General features: G+C 50.9%; 1 protein-coding gene across 1 annotated transcript in view; it reads right to left on the reverse strand.

Annotated features, from left to right (window-relative positions):
* Nucleotides 1-16,191, reverse strand: part of XKR6 (XK related 6) — a 165,046-nt gene extending 148,855 nt beyond the window's left edge. The window contains 2 exon segments of the mRNA XM_032103782.1: nucleotides 15,451-15,902; nucleotides 15,904-16,191. Of these exon segments, the coding sequence (XP_031959673.1) occupies nucleotides 15,451-15,902; nucleotides 15,904-16,191 (740 nt within the window).
* Nucleotides 16,192-16,892: the final 701 nt, after the last annotated feature.

The following is a 16,892-nucleotide window of genomic DNA, read 5'->3' on the forward strand; positions in this document are numbered from 1 at the left end:
CAGATTTAGTGTCCTACTGAAAGCTTTCCTCTTGGAAAAGGGACTGGAAGAGAAATAAGTATCTTTAAAGGTGTCTGATCGGTAAAAATCTCCAGTTTTATGATGGCAAAATTGCTCCTAAGAATGCAGACTTCTATTCTGAGTGACTAACAGATGTTCTCACTGAGGGTTTAGGACAGGAAGAATACAAATGCACTGATAATGGCAGCCTAATGAAGCTTAGTCCTCAGTTAATTCATACAACTAATTAACACTATAGCCAGTGGAAAGTGGGAGCAAGACAAGGACCCTTTCGCTGACCGTAAGGAACAGTGCTAGGCAAAATATCCAGTCTAAAGACCATGGAATCATGGAATGGTTTGGGTTGGAAGGGAAATTACAAATCATAACTATGTGCATTTTCATTCCTAATTAGGGCTGTGGTCTTTTATGAGCCCCCACAGCAGCACACAAGGAGCCAGCACTGGGTTCCAACCAGGCACAATTCCTCGATCCCAGCCTGGCTCCTCAAGCAGTCAGGACCTCAAAGAGCTTTCTGTTCCAGATAATCCCACTGGTATTCCATGTGGGAATCGGCTCTAAATAGCGATTTTTCAATGAGTACATCCTCATTCATCAATTCCTACTTAAAATTCTTCAGCAGAATTATTCCAAAATAAATATTCAAAAATAAAAGTGTGATTTCCTCACTATTTCCCCCAAAACACAGCTTCAGGATGGCAGAAGGAATTCATTCGAAGTAAATGAAGATGTGACCTTCCCAGTGTCTCAGACACCTTTGTTAGGAGTGCTGCTTCACAAATAAATCCCCTAATCCCCTGAAAAAAAGGGGGAAATAATCCAGTCCCAGGCAAAGAAGTTGCCAAAGTCACCAGAAATTCAACTTAACCCCTGAATTCAAACTCCCTGCTGCAGTTACTCAGCTTCTGACAACTGCAGGAAATTGGAAAAATTGTCATTTTTTCCCTCTGAGAACACACCTAAATATCAACAAGAAAAATAAAAGAGCTAGAACTAATTTGCCCTCGCTGCTAAAAAATTGGTCACTTCCCAGGAATGGCAAAGAGCCGGTGCCCGGTGAAAGGAGCAGCAGGGAATTACAGGGAGATCTGTGCGCTCAAACAGAAAATTCAGTGGTTCGTTGCAGGCAGAGCTTGATCACAACCAAGAAAAATAATGAGAGCCTTTAACGAAGCTCTAATTGTGCAACAAGCCATACCAGGGGGAAAAGAAACAGCAAAACCCCAAATGTTTTGATAAATGGGATTATTAAACTCCAGAGCAGTAAAACAAAGACTAAGAACGAAAATGGTAATAAAGCATCATTAAAGGTGCTGTTTTGAAGCACTGCTGAAGCACAGGTAAATGTCAGGTTACCCAGGCAGAGTTTTAGTACTCAAGAGCAGTGTTTAATCTGATTTTTTGCTCTCCTGAATTTCTGGATGGAAGATATTCCCCTTACTTAGGGACAATTTTTCTTTTCCTATGAGGATATGTGGGGTTTTTCAGCACTTTCTGAGACATGGGGCACTATGAGAAAGGACCAAGCACTAAGACCAACCCTACAGGGGTCATTTGTCCCTTGTGTTCACTGCCTAACAAACAGATTTTAAACTGGGCTTTGCATCCCCATCAGAGAAGCCACACTAATTTTACAGCAAGCCAACGAAATGCTGGAGAATATCTGAATTTAGGGATGCCAAGATTTTCCCACAATAAAACCAAGGCAGATCAACCATTAATTTTTTGCAAAATTATAAATGACACCTGAAGTCCTGGCTGGCTTCACCTACTGAGGGATGATTAAGCTGCAAATCTACAATTACTTCTAATCTTAAATAACTGATAGGATTTGAACTTCCAACATACAGTAGCTCCGATGTGATATTACTGGGAGCTTTTTGAAGCCAATCAATAACTATTAAAGCTGGATCCCATCAGCTACCACCAGGTACTAGCCACTTTCTCAATATTTCAAGGATTCAGTTATTCTTAGCTACAGTTAAAGTAGTAAAATGAAGTGGTCTCATACTGACACTGCGATAAATACGAGATTAAATATAGAACAAATTTATTACTCCCCGAAGTCCTACTGAGTGTCCTGATTTTTTTCTTTTTTTTCTCTATCCACAACAATCTGGTTTACTTTGATGTTTTATTATCCCAGATCTAAAGCTCACGATTGAAAAGCAAAGCCTGTGCTGGTTCAAAGAACCCAACCCCAGCCACGCCGGGGGAAGGGAACAAACTCCAAAGGGAAGGTGCGGATGGTGGAGCCGGCCCTGTGACAGCCGTCATGCCCCACTTAGAGCAAGTGGCACTCACAGGCGAGTGATTTGTGACACTGAGTGTGTGTGACATGGCACAGCACCCCTGGAGTGCCTTGGGCTGCCAGATGATCGTGCCTGCAGGAGCTGACTTTTCCTAATACCCCGTGCTTTGAAGAAAGCGGAATAATCAGCCCATTTTTAAAGCACTGGTTTGAAGGGCTCCGAGGAGTTTTAAAGGAAAGCAGTTAATTACTTGGCTCACTTTAAAAATAAATTAACCCACAAATTAGAGTTGGGATGGGTCTGGGCTATGATGGGTGACCCCAGAAGTGCACGTTTTTGGCTCGCTGCACATTTGAGCTCCCAAGGATGATCCCAGTTTAACCCCACTGGGTCTCCCTGCAGAGCAAAGCACTCTGGAAAACTGCAGGAGCAACAAACCACGTCCTCCTCCACCAGCATCTGAGCAGGATGAGTCCACAAGGACACGAGTGTTTGGGACTCAGCTGAATTCCCTGGAAGTGTTCAAACCCAGGCTGGATGGGGCTTGGAGCAACCTGGGATAGTGGAAGGTGTCGCTGCCCATGGCAGGGGACTGGAACTGGATGAGCTTTAAGGTCCCTTCCAACCCAAAGCACTCTGTCATTCCATGATTTGCGACATGTCTTGGCATTTCTCCGTTCTTTTCACCTGGGATTCACCCCTCAGCATCAATTCTAAAGTGGGCCCCTGAATGTAACTCTCCCAAAGGTGATAAAGACAATCTAATCCAATGAAGAGATCTGTGCTCCACTCCTGGTGCACACACAGGAGTCATAAAACAAATTTAGTCCCCAACAGGTTAACTTGATGGCCATGTCCAAAAGCTAGAAGTGGATTTTGCTGGAGACTCTGATAGGCTGGATACACCTTCGTTAGTTTGGAAAACCAAGCCCATACTCTCATAAGAAAATAAAAATTAACCTAAGTAAAGGGAATATTTTCCTTGTGATGTGTTGCATCCTTCCGGGCTCTCCTTGTCTAATAGGCTGTTTCCTCCAAGGCTCAACCACCACAGGGGATCATCCCTGGGACCTACAAGCCCTCACCTCCAGCAGCACCACCAAAACCATTCCCAGCTGGCATCCTGGAGGCAACCACCCTCTCCCAAAAGCCAAGAAAGCTTAACATGACACAAACAGCCACGCTATGCCAGCCCATCTCAGGGCCAGAGGACAAACCCTGCCACTATCAAGCTCTCAAGAGGAGACGTGGCCCCTGAGGATGAGTTCTGGGCAAATGAGATGAAGAGGGCTCTATCCTTGATCAGCACACATGGCTGGATTTTGAGATGGAACCACAAAAGAGGAAACGTGTCCCTGTCCATGGCAAGGGGTTGGAACGAGATGATCTTTAAGGTCCCTTCCAGCCCAAACCGTTCTGAGATTCTCTGAAGGGCTCTGGTATCATCCCAAAGAAAGCTGCATCACATTGGGGGCTGGAGCCTTTCCCGGCGTCAGCGGCACGATGCATTTACGTCAGCGTGTGACAACGGGCCTGGAGTGACAAGGACTAAGGTGAGATTAAGCATTCAGGAGCAAAGCATGTCCTTCACTAGAACAAGGGCGCCGAAGCCTTATCGCGCTGCCTTTCGGCACAGCCACGTGCCCAGGCACAGCCTCAACCTCCAGCTCCGGCTCCGGGTCGGATGCACATGACTTGGCAAGGCACTGCTGCAGCTTTTCCCAAGGAAACCGTTCCTTCCCCAGCCCAGCCGTAACGAACGCTGGGAATAAAGCCCCGAGACAACCTCCCGCTGCATCGCCGACGTGTCGGCGTGACAGACTCTGTGTGGTGACTTCACACCCCAACGTGAGCGCCTTCCCTGCATTCCTGAGTCTTCCACGAGGGAGGAACTGATGGATTTCTGCAGCTGGCGGTGCTCGGAGAGTCGTCGGTGCACACTGTTCCAAATTATTCCCATTTCTAATTAATATTCATAAACGAGCCACAATACTGCGCCTTCCATCAGCCGTCACACACCACCCACGCTAGATGAAAGGACAACTACACGAGATAAGCAGTTTATTGGATCAAAAGTCCCCTTTAGACGAGGAGACAGCTACTGCAACAGCCTCCAACTGATAGCATCCCATCACATGGAGGGAGTATCAGCAAATCTCCCTCTTAAAACCCCGAGATTCAGCACACGGAATGCACAGCACAATTATTATGTTAATTTAGCTGCATTTTGCTGCCTGCTTGAGGCTTGAGCTGGAGGGAGGAACTTCGGTTTGAAGAGCTGCCACTGAAAATGGCTACTTCAAAAAACTCAACTGACACCCAATTATACCATCAGCGTTTCGAGTTTAATCCCCTGGTGTCCCTGTTGTCAGCACTGCCGCCTCACCTGGCTGGTTTTGGGCAGGGACTCTGCCCTTCAGCTTTTGCCTCTACCTGCCATCTACATCTTGCTCCAGCAGGATCCTGAAGGAGCTTTACCTGTCCTCCTCCCCAAAGTCAGTTTAGGTGGAGGATCTCATCTGCTTCCACAGAACATGGCCTGAGAACAACAGCTGTTGTCCACTTCTCCACTACCCCTGCACGGACAAGAAATTAATCAAAAAGACACCTGACATTCACATCAAGCCCATGTAGAATGACAGAAAGCACTGAGACTGTAACATCATATTCCCCCCTTTCCACTGATGGGAAACAAGTGTTTCCCAGCTTTAAACTGAAAGAGAGTAGGGTTAGATTGTGTATTAGGAATAAATTAGGGTGGTGAGGCCCTGGCCCAGGTTGCCCAGAGAAGCTGTGGCTGCCCCTGGATCCCTGGAAGTGTCTAAGGCCAGGCTGGATGGGACTTGGAGCAGCCTGGGATAGTGGAAGGTGTCCCTGCCCATGGCAGGGGGTGGGATGAGATGATCCTTAGGATCCCTTCCAACCCAAACCATCCCAGGACTGTATGATTAAAAGGAGCAGGGGAAGGTACATTGCCCACCTCTCTCCAGAGCTGTTCTGCTGCTCATCCACGAGGGACCCAAACAGCCTGCCCAAGAAAAAGCATATTTACACCCATTGCCAGAGAGGGAAAGTATAAATATTTCCAAAGCTTTATGAAGGCTGGTACTTACAGTCATACTTTGAAAGGGAAAGAATAAAGCAAAATATTCAATTAGAAAAAATTACTGTAATTGCAGGTTCTATTTTATCCCTCCATTAAAGCAATAATGTGCCTCGAAATATTGCTGAGCTGGGATACAGAGCTTAGTGCTACTTAACATATTAATATACATCCAGGCGGGTTAATTTAATTTCTATCTGCATGAGGGTCTTCTCTCCTCCCTGGCCCCTATGGTCTCCCCTTACACTTCCAGCTGGATATCCATGCATGCTTCTCCCCCATTCCAAGGGATGGGCATGCAATGCTGAGGCTGCACATAAATTCTGACATATGCCACACACCTCTGGAGCCAGAGGACATCCATGCACAGCTCCACACACACAGATTCCCAGTTTAAACCATGTTTGCCTGCCCCTCAAAGCTCTGATGTCTGAGTATTTGATTTTCTGTTGGACGAAAACGTCCAATTCCTGCTCTCTGAACATCAAACAAAATCCTCTTGGAAATGCAAAATCATCCCATTTTGCTCTAATAGCACATAAATCCCATGGGAAGGGATTTGCTGTTGAAAGTCACTGAGCAAGGAACTGATGAGGCTGAAGAAGGGGCTTTTCCTCCCAGCCCTGGCTCTCTCCATGCCTTCTCCACACTACAGTGCCATGAGCTGCAGTTTTCCCAATATAACCTCGCTCTTCCCTGTGACAGAAGATAAGTGAATCTTATTTTAGGGAGCCCTTCATCCTTTTAATTAAACAAATTAATATCACTTCTCTGTATCTCATAGCCTCCATTATCTTTTGTGAACTCCTACAATTCTGTTGTAAAGATATATTGAAAAAGTGCTAATTGAGATAATCTCTGGAATTCAAGAGTTGCTGTATTTTTAGCCATGTTTTAAAACTATTTTCCTTTTGTTTCTGGAATGCCTCCCATCCTTCCTCCCATGCCAGACTGTTTACATTATTTAAATGCCTTCTGCTTATACCACTCTACAATTTTTACTTCAACAACATCGGCCTCCGTTGCTCTTTTTTCCCTCGCTTAGACATAACTGGGATGAATTCCAATCCCAAACTCAAAACCACTCCTGGTGCTTTACTGCTGTCTTCTGTGTTTGGTAGATCAGGGAATGTATTCCTGCCAGTCCTGTCATCCAGGGCTGCCTGTGTGGGGGATCCAAGTATGGGGAGTTAAACTGATCTTTTTTAACATGAGAAAATGGGAGAATTGTGATTTTCCCAGAGACTGGAACTCTTTAAACTCACAGGGATACTTGACATGTCCCTGCTTTAGGAGATTATCCTGAGCCACCCCACTGAAAGGAGCTCATCTCTCCTGGATTTTTGTGGAGAGTTGTGAAGTCCGGTGTCCATCAGAGAAGCAAAACATGATCCTGCTCCCTTCCCCTACAGAAAACCCCATGGAGCCCCCTGAGCTGAGGGAGGTTCTGGCAGCTGGACATGATCCTCCCTCACTCGGGTTTGGGTTCTTCCCACAGGTTTAATTAGGAAAGTGATAAAGGCAGCTCCAGCTGCCAGAGCCTTTTGCATCGTGGCTCCTGAGGAGTTTTTAATAAGAGTTCTGCCAAAGTGGTGGGGGTTTTATGGGAAACTTCTCCCACATCAAGCAGACCTGTGAAGGTAGAAAAGGTGATGTAGCTCAGCAGCTGACAGAGATTTCAGCCCTCTGCAGTGTCCATTTAAACCTGTCCACAACAGGCTTAGTTTTCCTAGTGCCCATTCACAGACCATCTACAGAGCACCGAGGCAGCATTTAGGATAGATTCCTGTCTTAGTCCTACTTCCCACGGGGTTTTGGGACAGGGAGAAGATGTCTATTCCCTCAACCCATCCTCTACAAAGGGGGGTACTTAAAGGGAGTGTATAAAAAAGAGGGAGAGTGACTTTTTACATGGACAGATAGTGTTTGGACAAACAGGACAGGTTTTAAACCAAGAGGAGAGATTTAGGTTAGGTATTGGGAAGAAATTCTTCCCTGTGAGGGTGGGGAGGATCTGGCACAGGGTGCCCAGAGAAGCTGTGGCTGCCCCTGGATCCCTGGAAGCGTCCAAGGCCAGGTTAGACAGGGCTTGGATCAACCTGGGCTAGTGGAAGGTGTCCCTGCCCATGGCAGGGGCTGGAATGGGATGGCCTTTAATGTCCCTTCCAACCCAAACCATTCTGTGATGTGATTCAGTTCTATGATAATACAGGTATATTTCTTCAGGATGCCAAAATCCTGCTGCAGGAAAACCAACTCAGAGCGGAGCAGAGGAAGAGGAGGTCACAGTAAAGGCTCTGGGCTTGAAGGCAGAAGGTTTCAACAAAGCTGCCAATTCTGCAAAAGATCTTCTGTGCAGCTGAAGTCACTTAAGGACAGACTGTGAATATTTCATAGGCGAACCTGAGCTCTCACAGATTTCCAAAGAAAGGAGACATGAGGAGCAGCACAGTCTTCAGGTCCCATTATAGTTTTGGGGACACATTTGAGATGGCCTTTCGCTCTATTTTTTTGTTGTGTGGCCAAGATTTGATTTTGTTTGTGGTTCAAGACATGGAAGTAAGGAATAAAACACCCATTTATACTGAAATAACAGAAGTCCATCGGTGAAATGCATCCAGGGATGGACAAATAGCAACTCCTGAGACTCCTCCACTGTAAACATGGTTCCTCTGCTACAGCAGTTCCATATAACCAAACACAGGCTGAAACTGGAATACAGGGTGGTAGGAAATGTGAATCCCAAGTGGAGAGAGTGGCAAAAAAATATAGAAGTAAAAATCCATCCATGGAGAGATGCAACGGGCTGCTCCCGGGACACAGCCAAATGCTCAGTCCCACAATCCAGAAGATTTTGGGAGCATCCTTGACACTGCAGCCCAAGGATATGGGATGTGCCTAATGTTCTGCCCTGCAAATATCAAGCAGTTCTGCTCCACAGAGCTAAAAACGCAAGGTGTTCCTCCCTCCATCAGACTGCTGCTAGGTTAGAGGATTTTCTAAAGATCCTCCTCCCCTGGAAAGATCTTTCCCCATTTTCTTGGGATCCTGTTTGGAAAAGCATCTCAGTGCCCTAAAGCATCACAGTAGACTTGGCTGTCATTCTGAATCCCAGCACATCAGAAGAAGGTGGGTCAATGAAGTGACAATATTTGGCACATGTTCTTTGCTTACGCCTTTAATTACAATTTAATTTTCTCTCTAGCAAAGCCTTACTCCGACTCACAATTCCTCCTGCCTAAAAGCTTCCAGGTGTTAAAACACTGCCTTGTACTACTGCTGATTTTCACTACAGTCAGGTGCTAAAAATCAAGTCAGGATTCAAGGGAAATAAAGCAAAACGAGTAGAGAGTGAAGCTGTGTGAGGGATCCAGACTTCTCCACAGGCTCACCTTCGTTCCCCAAGCAAAATTACACGTTTGACGTCCCATTTCTGCTCCTTGCAGTCTCAAGGCAGCACAAGCAGCTCTCCTCCAAAGAGATGCTTTATCACCATCACTTCTCCCTCCATCCTTTTCATTAAAAGAAATGCTCCCTGAATAACCTACATTTGTTCGGAGAGGAGAACCACTGCAAGGAATAAAGCTGGCTCAGTGCAGCTGAGAGCGAAATGGAAGTGTCTGGAAAGGTGGAAAATACAGAGCCTGGAATTTTAATACACAAAAAATGGTGAGCCATCTTTCCTCCTTCCCTTGGCACCCTGCCTCCCCTCCACCAGGAAAGGCACTGCCAGGTTGCCACTGGCATTAGAGATAAAGCCATAGGGAGAGTGGGAAAAAACCCAAACCAGCTGTTTTTCCTGGAGTTCAGCTTGAACAACTGAAAAGGGATGTTGTGGTCAAAGACCACATGGGTGGGAACATTTAGAAAAGCAGCCTGCAACCCAACTTCAAAGCAGTTGGGATCCCTTTCAGTTTTTGGACTCCTGGAGATGCTGTCCCAAGAATACCTTGCAATGGTGTCTTCACCCTGAAATCCATGGAAACTCTGTGCTGGTTCCAGTAAGAACTAAGTCAGGTCACCCAAGTAGTTCTGCTTCCCTTTCCTCCTCCCCAAAAACCAGGGCAGGGGGGTGATGAGCTGCTGTCACTGCCTGGCCACAGGACACCACATGGCTCTTTCTCAACAGCTCCCAAGAGCAAACTGAACTCCAGTTTCTCCTCCAAATCCCACTCTCCCACCTGCCCAAGCCATGCTGTCTCTGCAGAAACGCCGGGTCGAATGGGAAGGGGAGTTCCCAGCAGGTCAGGGCAGGACATCGTTTCTCCCAAGGAAAGCTTTGGAGAAATCTCTGCCCTCCCAAGGCTGGCCCAGCAGATCCGCTCCAACATCTGTGGTTGGACCCCCTCTAGTGGGAACCACTCAACAAGACACGGAGCATCACCACCACGCGCCACCCATGGAGACCCCACTCAAAGGATAAAGCCCTTTTTCCCTCATTATTATGATTACTAATATTATTTCCACTCTCTCACAACCTACTTGCTCTGTAGATGTCGTTGGACCTCTACACCCACAGCCCAGCACTTCCTTATGGAGATCCTGTAGAAATGGGGGTGGAATGGGTAAGGTTTTTTGGAAGGGAGAACAACCTCACTGGAAAAAAAATATAAAAAGTTATACCCCAGACCTGCTCTTGTAGGGAGAACATATTTATCATCTATTCCAGAATGTCTTCCTTCTGCCAACTTGTCAAAAGCTGACAAAACCCCATACTATAAAAGCAAGCTGTTAAAACTTGGCTAAAAGGAAAAACTCAGCTGCCAGACAAGCTAACCAGAAAAAGCTGAAAAAAATAGTCCAGCGTGCCAGGGAAGGCAGTAAATTTACCGAAAGGCTCTACAGAGCTGAACATCCCAAACCAAGACAAGGAGGCAGCATTAGGTCAGCGGCTTCTTGTTCATCTGCTGTTTGACAAGCAGATGGCTCCCGCTTTGAGGGATTTGGGCAGGGAACCTCAGAGTCATAGCTGCCTGTATTTCTAAACTACCCAAAATAATGCGTCTCTAACTCACAAAGTTCATCCCAGACAAAGTATTTTAGGAGAGCCTGAACCCACTCAACACAAAGTCATTAAATGCCATATATTCCATTTAAACCCATTGATTCATCCTTCCACCTCCAAAGATGAACAGCTCACAGATTTGGTCTTTCCACTAATAAAAAAGATGCCAACTCTCTGCCTAAATGTTAGGAATTTCTCACCATGTACACACACAAGACAATTTTTAATGTCACAACAGTGACAAGGGTTGTTGTGTTTTGCTGGGGTTTCTTGTACAGAATGTTTTTTTCCTAGATCTGTATTTAAATCTGTCTTAATAACAAACCCCATAAACAGAGCACATTCATGTCCCAAAACTCACCGTCACTGACAGTTTAACAGACACAGAGAGACTTCCAGCTGGTCAGCATTCAGCTCAGCTCAGCTCCACATCCCGTTAATCCAATGGAATCCAATAATGTTTGCTTTAATAGCACGACGCAACGCAAGGGATCGGACTTTCCACTCTAAACCCCGTATTCCAGGGCAGCATTCGTGACCCAGTAACCCACTTCCAGCAGAGGTTATGGAAAGGTACATCAGACAGGGAAGTTCACTCCTGTCACTCATACAACCTGTGCAACTACTCGAGATACCAAAACGACTTCTCCCAAATTTACACAGCTGAACAGCTCCAGCAAAAGCAACAGCCCTGACTTCATCCTGTTTGCAGCAAAACCACAGCATCCCTCCTCAAAGAACAGCCCTTGGCAGCTTGCACTGCACCACCTCTATAATGACCATAATGTGCCCCAACTGGCATCCTTCACTTTTTGGATAGTCTGGATGAACTGTTCAAGTCTTCAAGACAAGCTAAGATTTGAGAGGAAAGGTGAATATTGTAGATTTTTGAAGGTAAAAACCCCAGGAGCTGAGTTTTATTGGTGGGAATGGCATTGGAGATCAGACTACTCGAATCTGTTTGAGATCAGATTACTTCCAGCAAGAATTCAAAAGATATGTATATGCATACACACACGCATATGTTTTTACTATTTTTCCAACAGCCACTATAGACAGACAGTATTAACACATCCTTCAGATCCCAGCTGAACTAAAAAAAACCCACAAAAACCCCAGGAATATCACTAAGCCCCCGCTCAACACTCTCACTGCCCCCTCAGCTCTTCTGCCTGGTCACAATCCACCCTCTGAATACGACACAAACAGCAGACAAAGCCCCCATCCAGACTGCTCCAAAACGAGCTCCTTCTCCCACAATCCTGACAAAATGAAGACACAGCCTTGCTAAAATAGGATCCCGATGTATATTTATATTTCTGCCATAAAATGCTATTTATTCACCATCTTATTGGCGAGTCTTCCCAGTATTTACGAGAAGAAGCCGCCATAGGAATTGTGTCAACCCTCAAAATCCAAACGCAGATTTACCTAACGTATTCAGGATGAGAATTCCTGTACTACTCCAACCTGCCCCCTCCAATTCTCCACAAATTCACTCCCAGCTGCTGAGCAACACCCACGACATCCCCTACGTAAGGTACGATCCCGATTACGCTCCATGCACCGGCAGCGCGGATCCATGATCCTGCAAGAAACCAGGCTCGGAGCATTAGGCACTGAACTTACACTGTCCTAGGTTTTCCTCCTCCATCCCCATGTCTAAACTTCTCCCCAGCAAGCAGCGACTGCGCTGCAGGCAAAGGCGGCCAAAGCAGCGCGCTCCAGTATTAGTCCCATCACCGCATCCGAGATTAATTTTAATGGTGCTGGCAGTAGCTGTAGTGGGAATGCAAAAAGACACCCTCGTGGAGGCTGCTCCACAGATCCCAGGAAGTTAATTCTGGCTCTGCTCAGGTATTGGGAGTCGGCTCCCCGCTGTCCAGCATGCCTTAAAGAGCAGGAGCTGAGCGCTGGTGGGATTAGAGATCAACAGGAGAGAAAGCTCCCTGATTTCACCTAACGTGATCCGGGCTGCAGCTCTCCTTGTCAGTCCCCTTTGGCATTCCCAGCCCTGTACAACCTCAGAAGAAAATGTTTTCCTCTGCATTAGCATAGCAGGGAAAAGTCAGGGCAACTTGAGCTTTGCTTCTTCCTATTACCCAAAAATCAGCACCCCACATGCACCCCCTCTGTCCCAGCCAGCATCACTTTGGCATCCCCCTCCCCACGTGCTCACTCGAGTGTGCCATGGCATGGGGTGTTTGTGCACAGCTAAAACACCATCATTTCTTCTGCCTGGCTCCAAGAAAGGAAAAATTCAACTTGCCAGAGGAGCATCTGCATTGAGAACTGCTTTTGCTGATGGGATCAGCAGTTGGGAGTACCAGGGGAAGCAGCAGAAAGGGTCGCGGGCCAATTCATCATCCTCACACGCACCACCCGCAGACATCCCCCTCCCGCCACCCCCCAGCCCAAATCTCAGCTGTAAAAAACCCATAAAAATAGAATAAACCCCCAAGCAGAAGTTGAGAACAAATGTGTTTTGAACGCTGCACAAATGACATTGAAGATGCAGAAGAAATATGTATTTGCTGTTGCACTGCACGATTGCATGGGCTTATTTCCTACGTACACATCTCACGCACCCTTCCCACGCAGATCCCCTCCCCTCCACCCCCGCGGCTTCTTCAAAAAAAAATTGGGAAAATAAAAATCTTTGATCCCTAAGGATTATTTTAAAAGCTACAAATGCCAACCGACCCCCATGTGGAGCCTCTTCCCTACAGCCCGACCCATCCATGGGGTGGAGGGGGTGCATCCACTGCCCCGTGACACCACCCAGAGTCGTCCCTCTGCCCCCACCCCAAATCTCACACCCCTTCCACGCTACCAACCCGCGCCCCAACTTAGAGGATGCTGGGCCACACCGGGTCTTTACAGCTGTCCTTACACCACCTCTTTCTGTAAGCCCGACATCTCTGTGGCAGTGTTTGCATCCACAGGCTTTCATCCTGGAGAATCCCTCCCTGCCTCCTCCCACCTCTCTTTTTGGGGAGGATAACGTAATTTCCAGCTCGCGCTGGAGGATGCTTTTTTACTCCTGCCGAGCTCGAGGTCACTTCTCAGACCCGTCCTCCGGCCAGCATCTCCTCCACCTCTCCTCCACCCCAGGACCTCTCCCTCTGGCAGGGAATGGTCCCTTATCCCTGACCTTCAGCCTCACACCGGCAGCCCCATCGCCGCCGTCCCCACCGAGGAGGTTTCTCCTTTCTCCAAAGCCACAGCCGAGGCATCACGCTGCGTTTTTCCATTCCCACCACCCGCTCCTTCGGTATGGGGGGAGTCAGCGAGCCGGCAGCTCCCGCTCCCGCTCCGCTGGCTGGGGAGAGGCTCTCGGGGATGGATGAGACCCTCACCCCCTCACCCCGACGGGATCCATGCCAGGACGTCAACCCTCTGGAAACAGCACGTCCCAGCGCTTGGCAGCCACAGGGCCATCCCCCTGCAGACCCTCTCCGGAGCAGCCCCGGCATATTCCATGGGGTCTTTTCCTGGCTGCCCCCTGGCTCCAGGAGGGGGGCGCTGGGGTGAGTCCCCCCCAGGGCCACAGGACCTCCCTCTGCAGTGCAGCCACTGCGAGGGTCACCCCCAGCCCCGGGCCTGTCCTGAAGGGAAGAGCAGCTCCATGACCCCCTGCCCATCCTGCCCCATATCTGTGGAGCAGCAAGAGCCCACCCCATCCCTGAGCGGCACCATTTACATTCCCACAGAGCTAGAATCCATTCCATCCCACACCATGAGGGGCACAGAACCGTGTCCCCTCCAAGCTATGAGGTGACAGCAGCCCTATTCCCCTCTCCCCAGCCCCACACGCTCATTTGAGGGGGACATCTCTGCTCCCTTTGGGGCTCTTCTCAGTGAAGAAGGAGTGACCCCAAATCTCCACGTGGGGAGCACCATCCCGTGTCCTGCTTGGACCAACCAACCCCACTCCTCCCACCTCAGCCCCACAGACACATTTTGGGGTAACTTCTCTTCCTCTCAAATGTCCCCTCAGCACACAGAGGGCCTTGACACCTCCTCCACCGTGGGGAGCACTGGCAAAGGTCCACCCCAGATCATGAGGTGACAACGACTCCCACGTCCCCCACCTCAGCCCCCCAGGCTCATTTCGTGGGAATCTCTCCTCCCTCTGGGTCTCTCCTCACCCAAAGTTGGAGTAACCCCCAAATCTCCCCTTCTTCTCAATGTGGGGGGCACCACACTGACTATGACCACCTCAGACCACGAGGTGACACTGACCCCCATCAGTCCCACCTCACCCAGGGGACAGCGATCCACCTCAAGCCATGAAGTGACACTGCCCCACGTCTGCCTCAAACCACGAGGTAACAGCAATGGCCATCTGGTCCACCTCAGCTAGGGGACAGTGACTCACCTCAGCCCATCGAGGTGACACTGGCCCCCATCTGCCCCACCTTTTCCAGGGGACACTGACCCACCTCAAACCATGAGGTGACCCTGACCAACATTAAACCATGAGATGACACTGATCCACCTCAAACCAGGAGGTGACACTGATCCACGTCCACCTTGAACCATAAGGTGACACTGACCCACGTCCACCTTGAACCACGAGGTGACACTGACCCACGTCCGCCTTGTTTCACAAGCTGAGAGCTCCCCACCTCATCCAGGGCACAGTGACCCATTTGAAACCAGGAGGTGACACTGACCCATGCATATCTTGGACCACGAGCTGACAGCGACCCACATCCACCTCAAACCAGGTGCTGACAACCACCCACACCTGCCCCTCCTCGGCCAGCGGACACTGACCACCCTGGACCACGGGGGACACTGACCCACGTCCACCTTGGACCACGAGGCGACACTGCCCCCGTCCCTCTCAAACCAGGAGGTGACACTGTCCCCCGTCCATCTCAAGCCAGGAGGTGACACTGCCCCACATCCCCCTTGGACCAGGGGATGATGCTGCCCCGCGTCCCCCTCGCACCGAGCGCTCGCAGCCGCCGCTCCCGCCCCTCCGCGGCCGCGGTCCCCGACCCAGCGCGCCGCCCGCCCGCCCCGCCGGGGGCCCGGCGGATTCCCCGGCCGCCCCTTACCTCCAGACCTGCCCCATCTGCAGCAGGTGGATGACGGACTGCCAGACCCAGACGGAGATCCTGCAGAGGCGCTGCGCCCCGGGGGTGACGGTGCCGCCGGCTCCTCCTACCCCGGCGGCGGGTCCCCCGCGCCGGCCCGCGGTCCCCCCCATCATGGGCGGCCCGCGGCTGCTGAGCCCCTGCACGGCGCCCAGCCCGCCGCCCGTGTAGTCCTGCACGAACCAGCGGAAGCTCAGGATCTGCACCAGCACCGAGGGCAGCAGCACGAAGGCCAGGGTGAGGCCGCACCACAAGTAGTCCCGCCGGCCGTAGTGGTGCAGCGCCAGCCACAGGTCCGTGCCCACGTCCCCCAGCAGCACCAGCAGCGCCAGCACGATCCACAGGCAGTCCAGCCACGGCCGCTCGGCCGCCTCGCCGCCCTCCGGCGGCCCCTCGGCGGCGGCGGCGGGGGGGGCGCGGGGCCAGCGGCTCGGCGGCGGCGGTGGCGGCGGCCCGCCCGAAGAGGTTCCGCAGGCAGGCGCTCCGGCAGCCCCAGTAGCAAGACGACGTGTTGCAGCAGTGGCAGATGTGCAAGGAGCTGCTTGCGCCCGGCTCCTCCGCCACCTCGGCCGCCGCTGCCCCGACGCCGCCGCCCGTGGCCGCCGCCGCCTCGTCCAGGTTGTGCAGCTGGGCGAAGCCGCTGCCGCCGCCGCTGCCGCCGCCGCCGCCGCCGCCGCCGCCGCCATCCGACTTGGCCGCCATCTTGCTGCCGCCGCCGCCGCGTCCCCGGCCCGTTCGCCGGGCGCTCGCTCGCTCTGCCCCCCCCGTGCCCGCTCCCCCCGCCCGCCGCTTCCGGGGGCGGCGCTTCCGCGGCGCGCGGGACGGGCCGGGGCCGCCTGGCGGCGACAGCGACCGGCGGCGGGAGCGCGGCGGGGCCGGGGCGGGCGGGAGGGAGCGGCGCCTTCCACAGCCCCCGCCGCGGGTAGGGACACCTTGCACCGGAGCGGGATGCTCCCAGCCCCGTCCGACCTGGCCCGGGGAACTCGCAGGGATGAGGCCTGGAGAAGGGGAGGCTAAGGGGGGACCTCAGCGCGGTCTGCAACTTCTTCGTGAGGGGAAGAGGAGGGGCAGGCGCTGGGCTCTGCTCTGTGGTGACCCGGGACAGGAGCCGAGGGAATGGCCTGGAGTTGTGTCAGGGGAGGGTTAGGTTGGATATTGGGGAAAGGTTCTTCTTTCCCCAGAGGATGGTTGAGCGCTGGAACAGCTCAGGGAATGGACGCAGCACCAAACCTGACAGAGCTCAAGAAGCGGTTGGACAATGCTCTCAGGCACAGGGTGGGATTGATGGGGATGGTCCTGTGCAGGGCCAGGAGCTGGCCTAGATGATCCTTGTGGGTTCCTTTCAACTCAGCTTATTCTGTGATTCTCTGGACAACCTGTGCCCTCACAGATCTGAGCACCTT

Source organism: Corvus moneduloides, chromosome 3 (assembly GCF_009650955.1).
Source record: "Corvus moneduloides isolate bCorMon1 chromosome 3, bCorMon1.pri, whole genome shotgun sequence".
Taxonomy (NCBI): domain Eukaryota; kingdom Metazoa; phylum Chordata; class Aves; order Passeriformes; family Corvidae; genus Corvus; species Corvus moneduloides.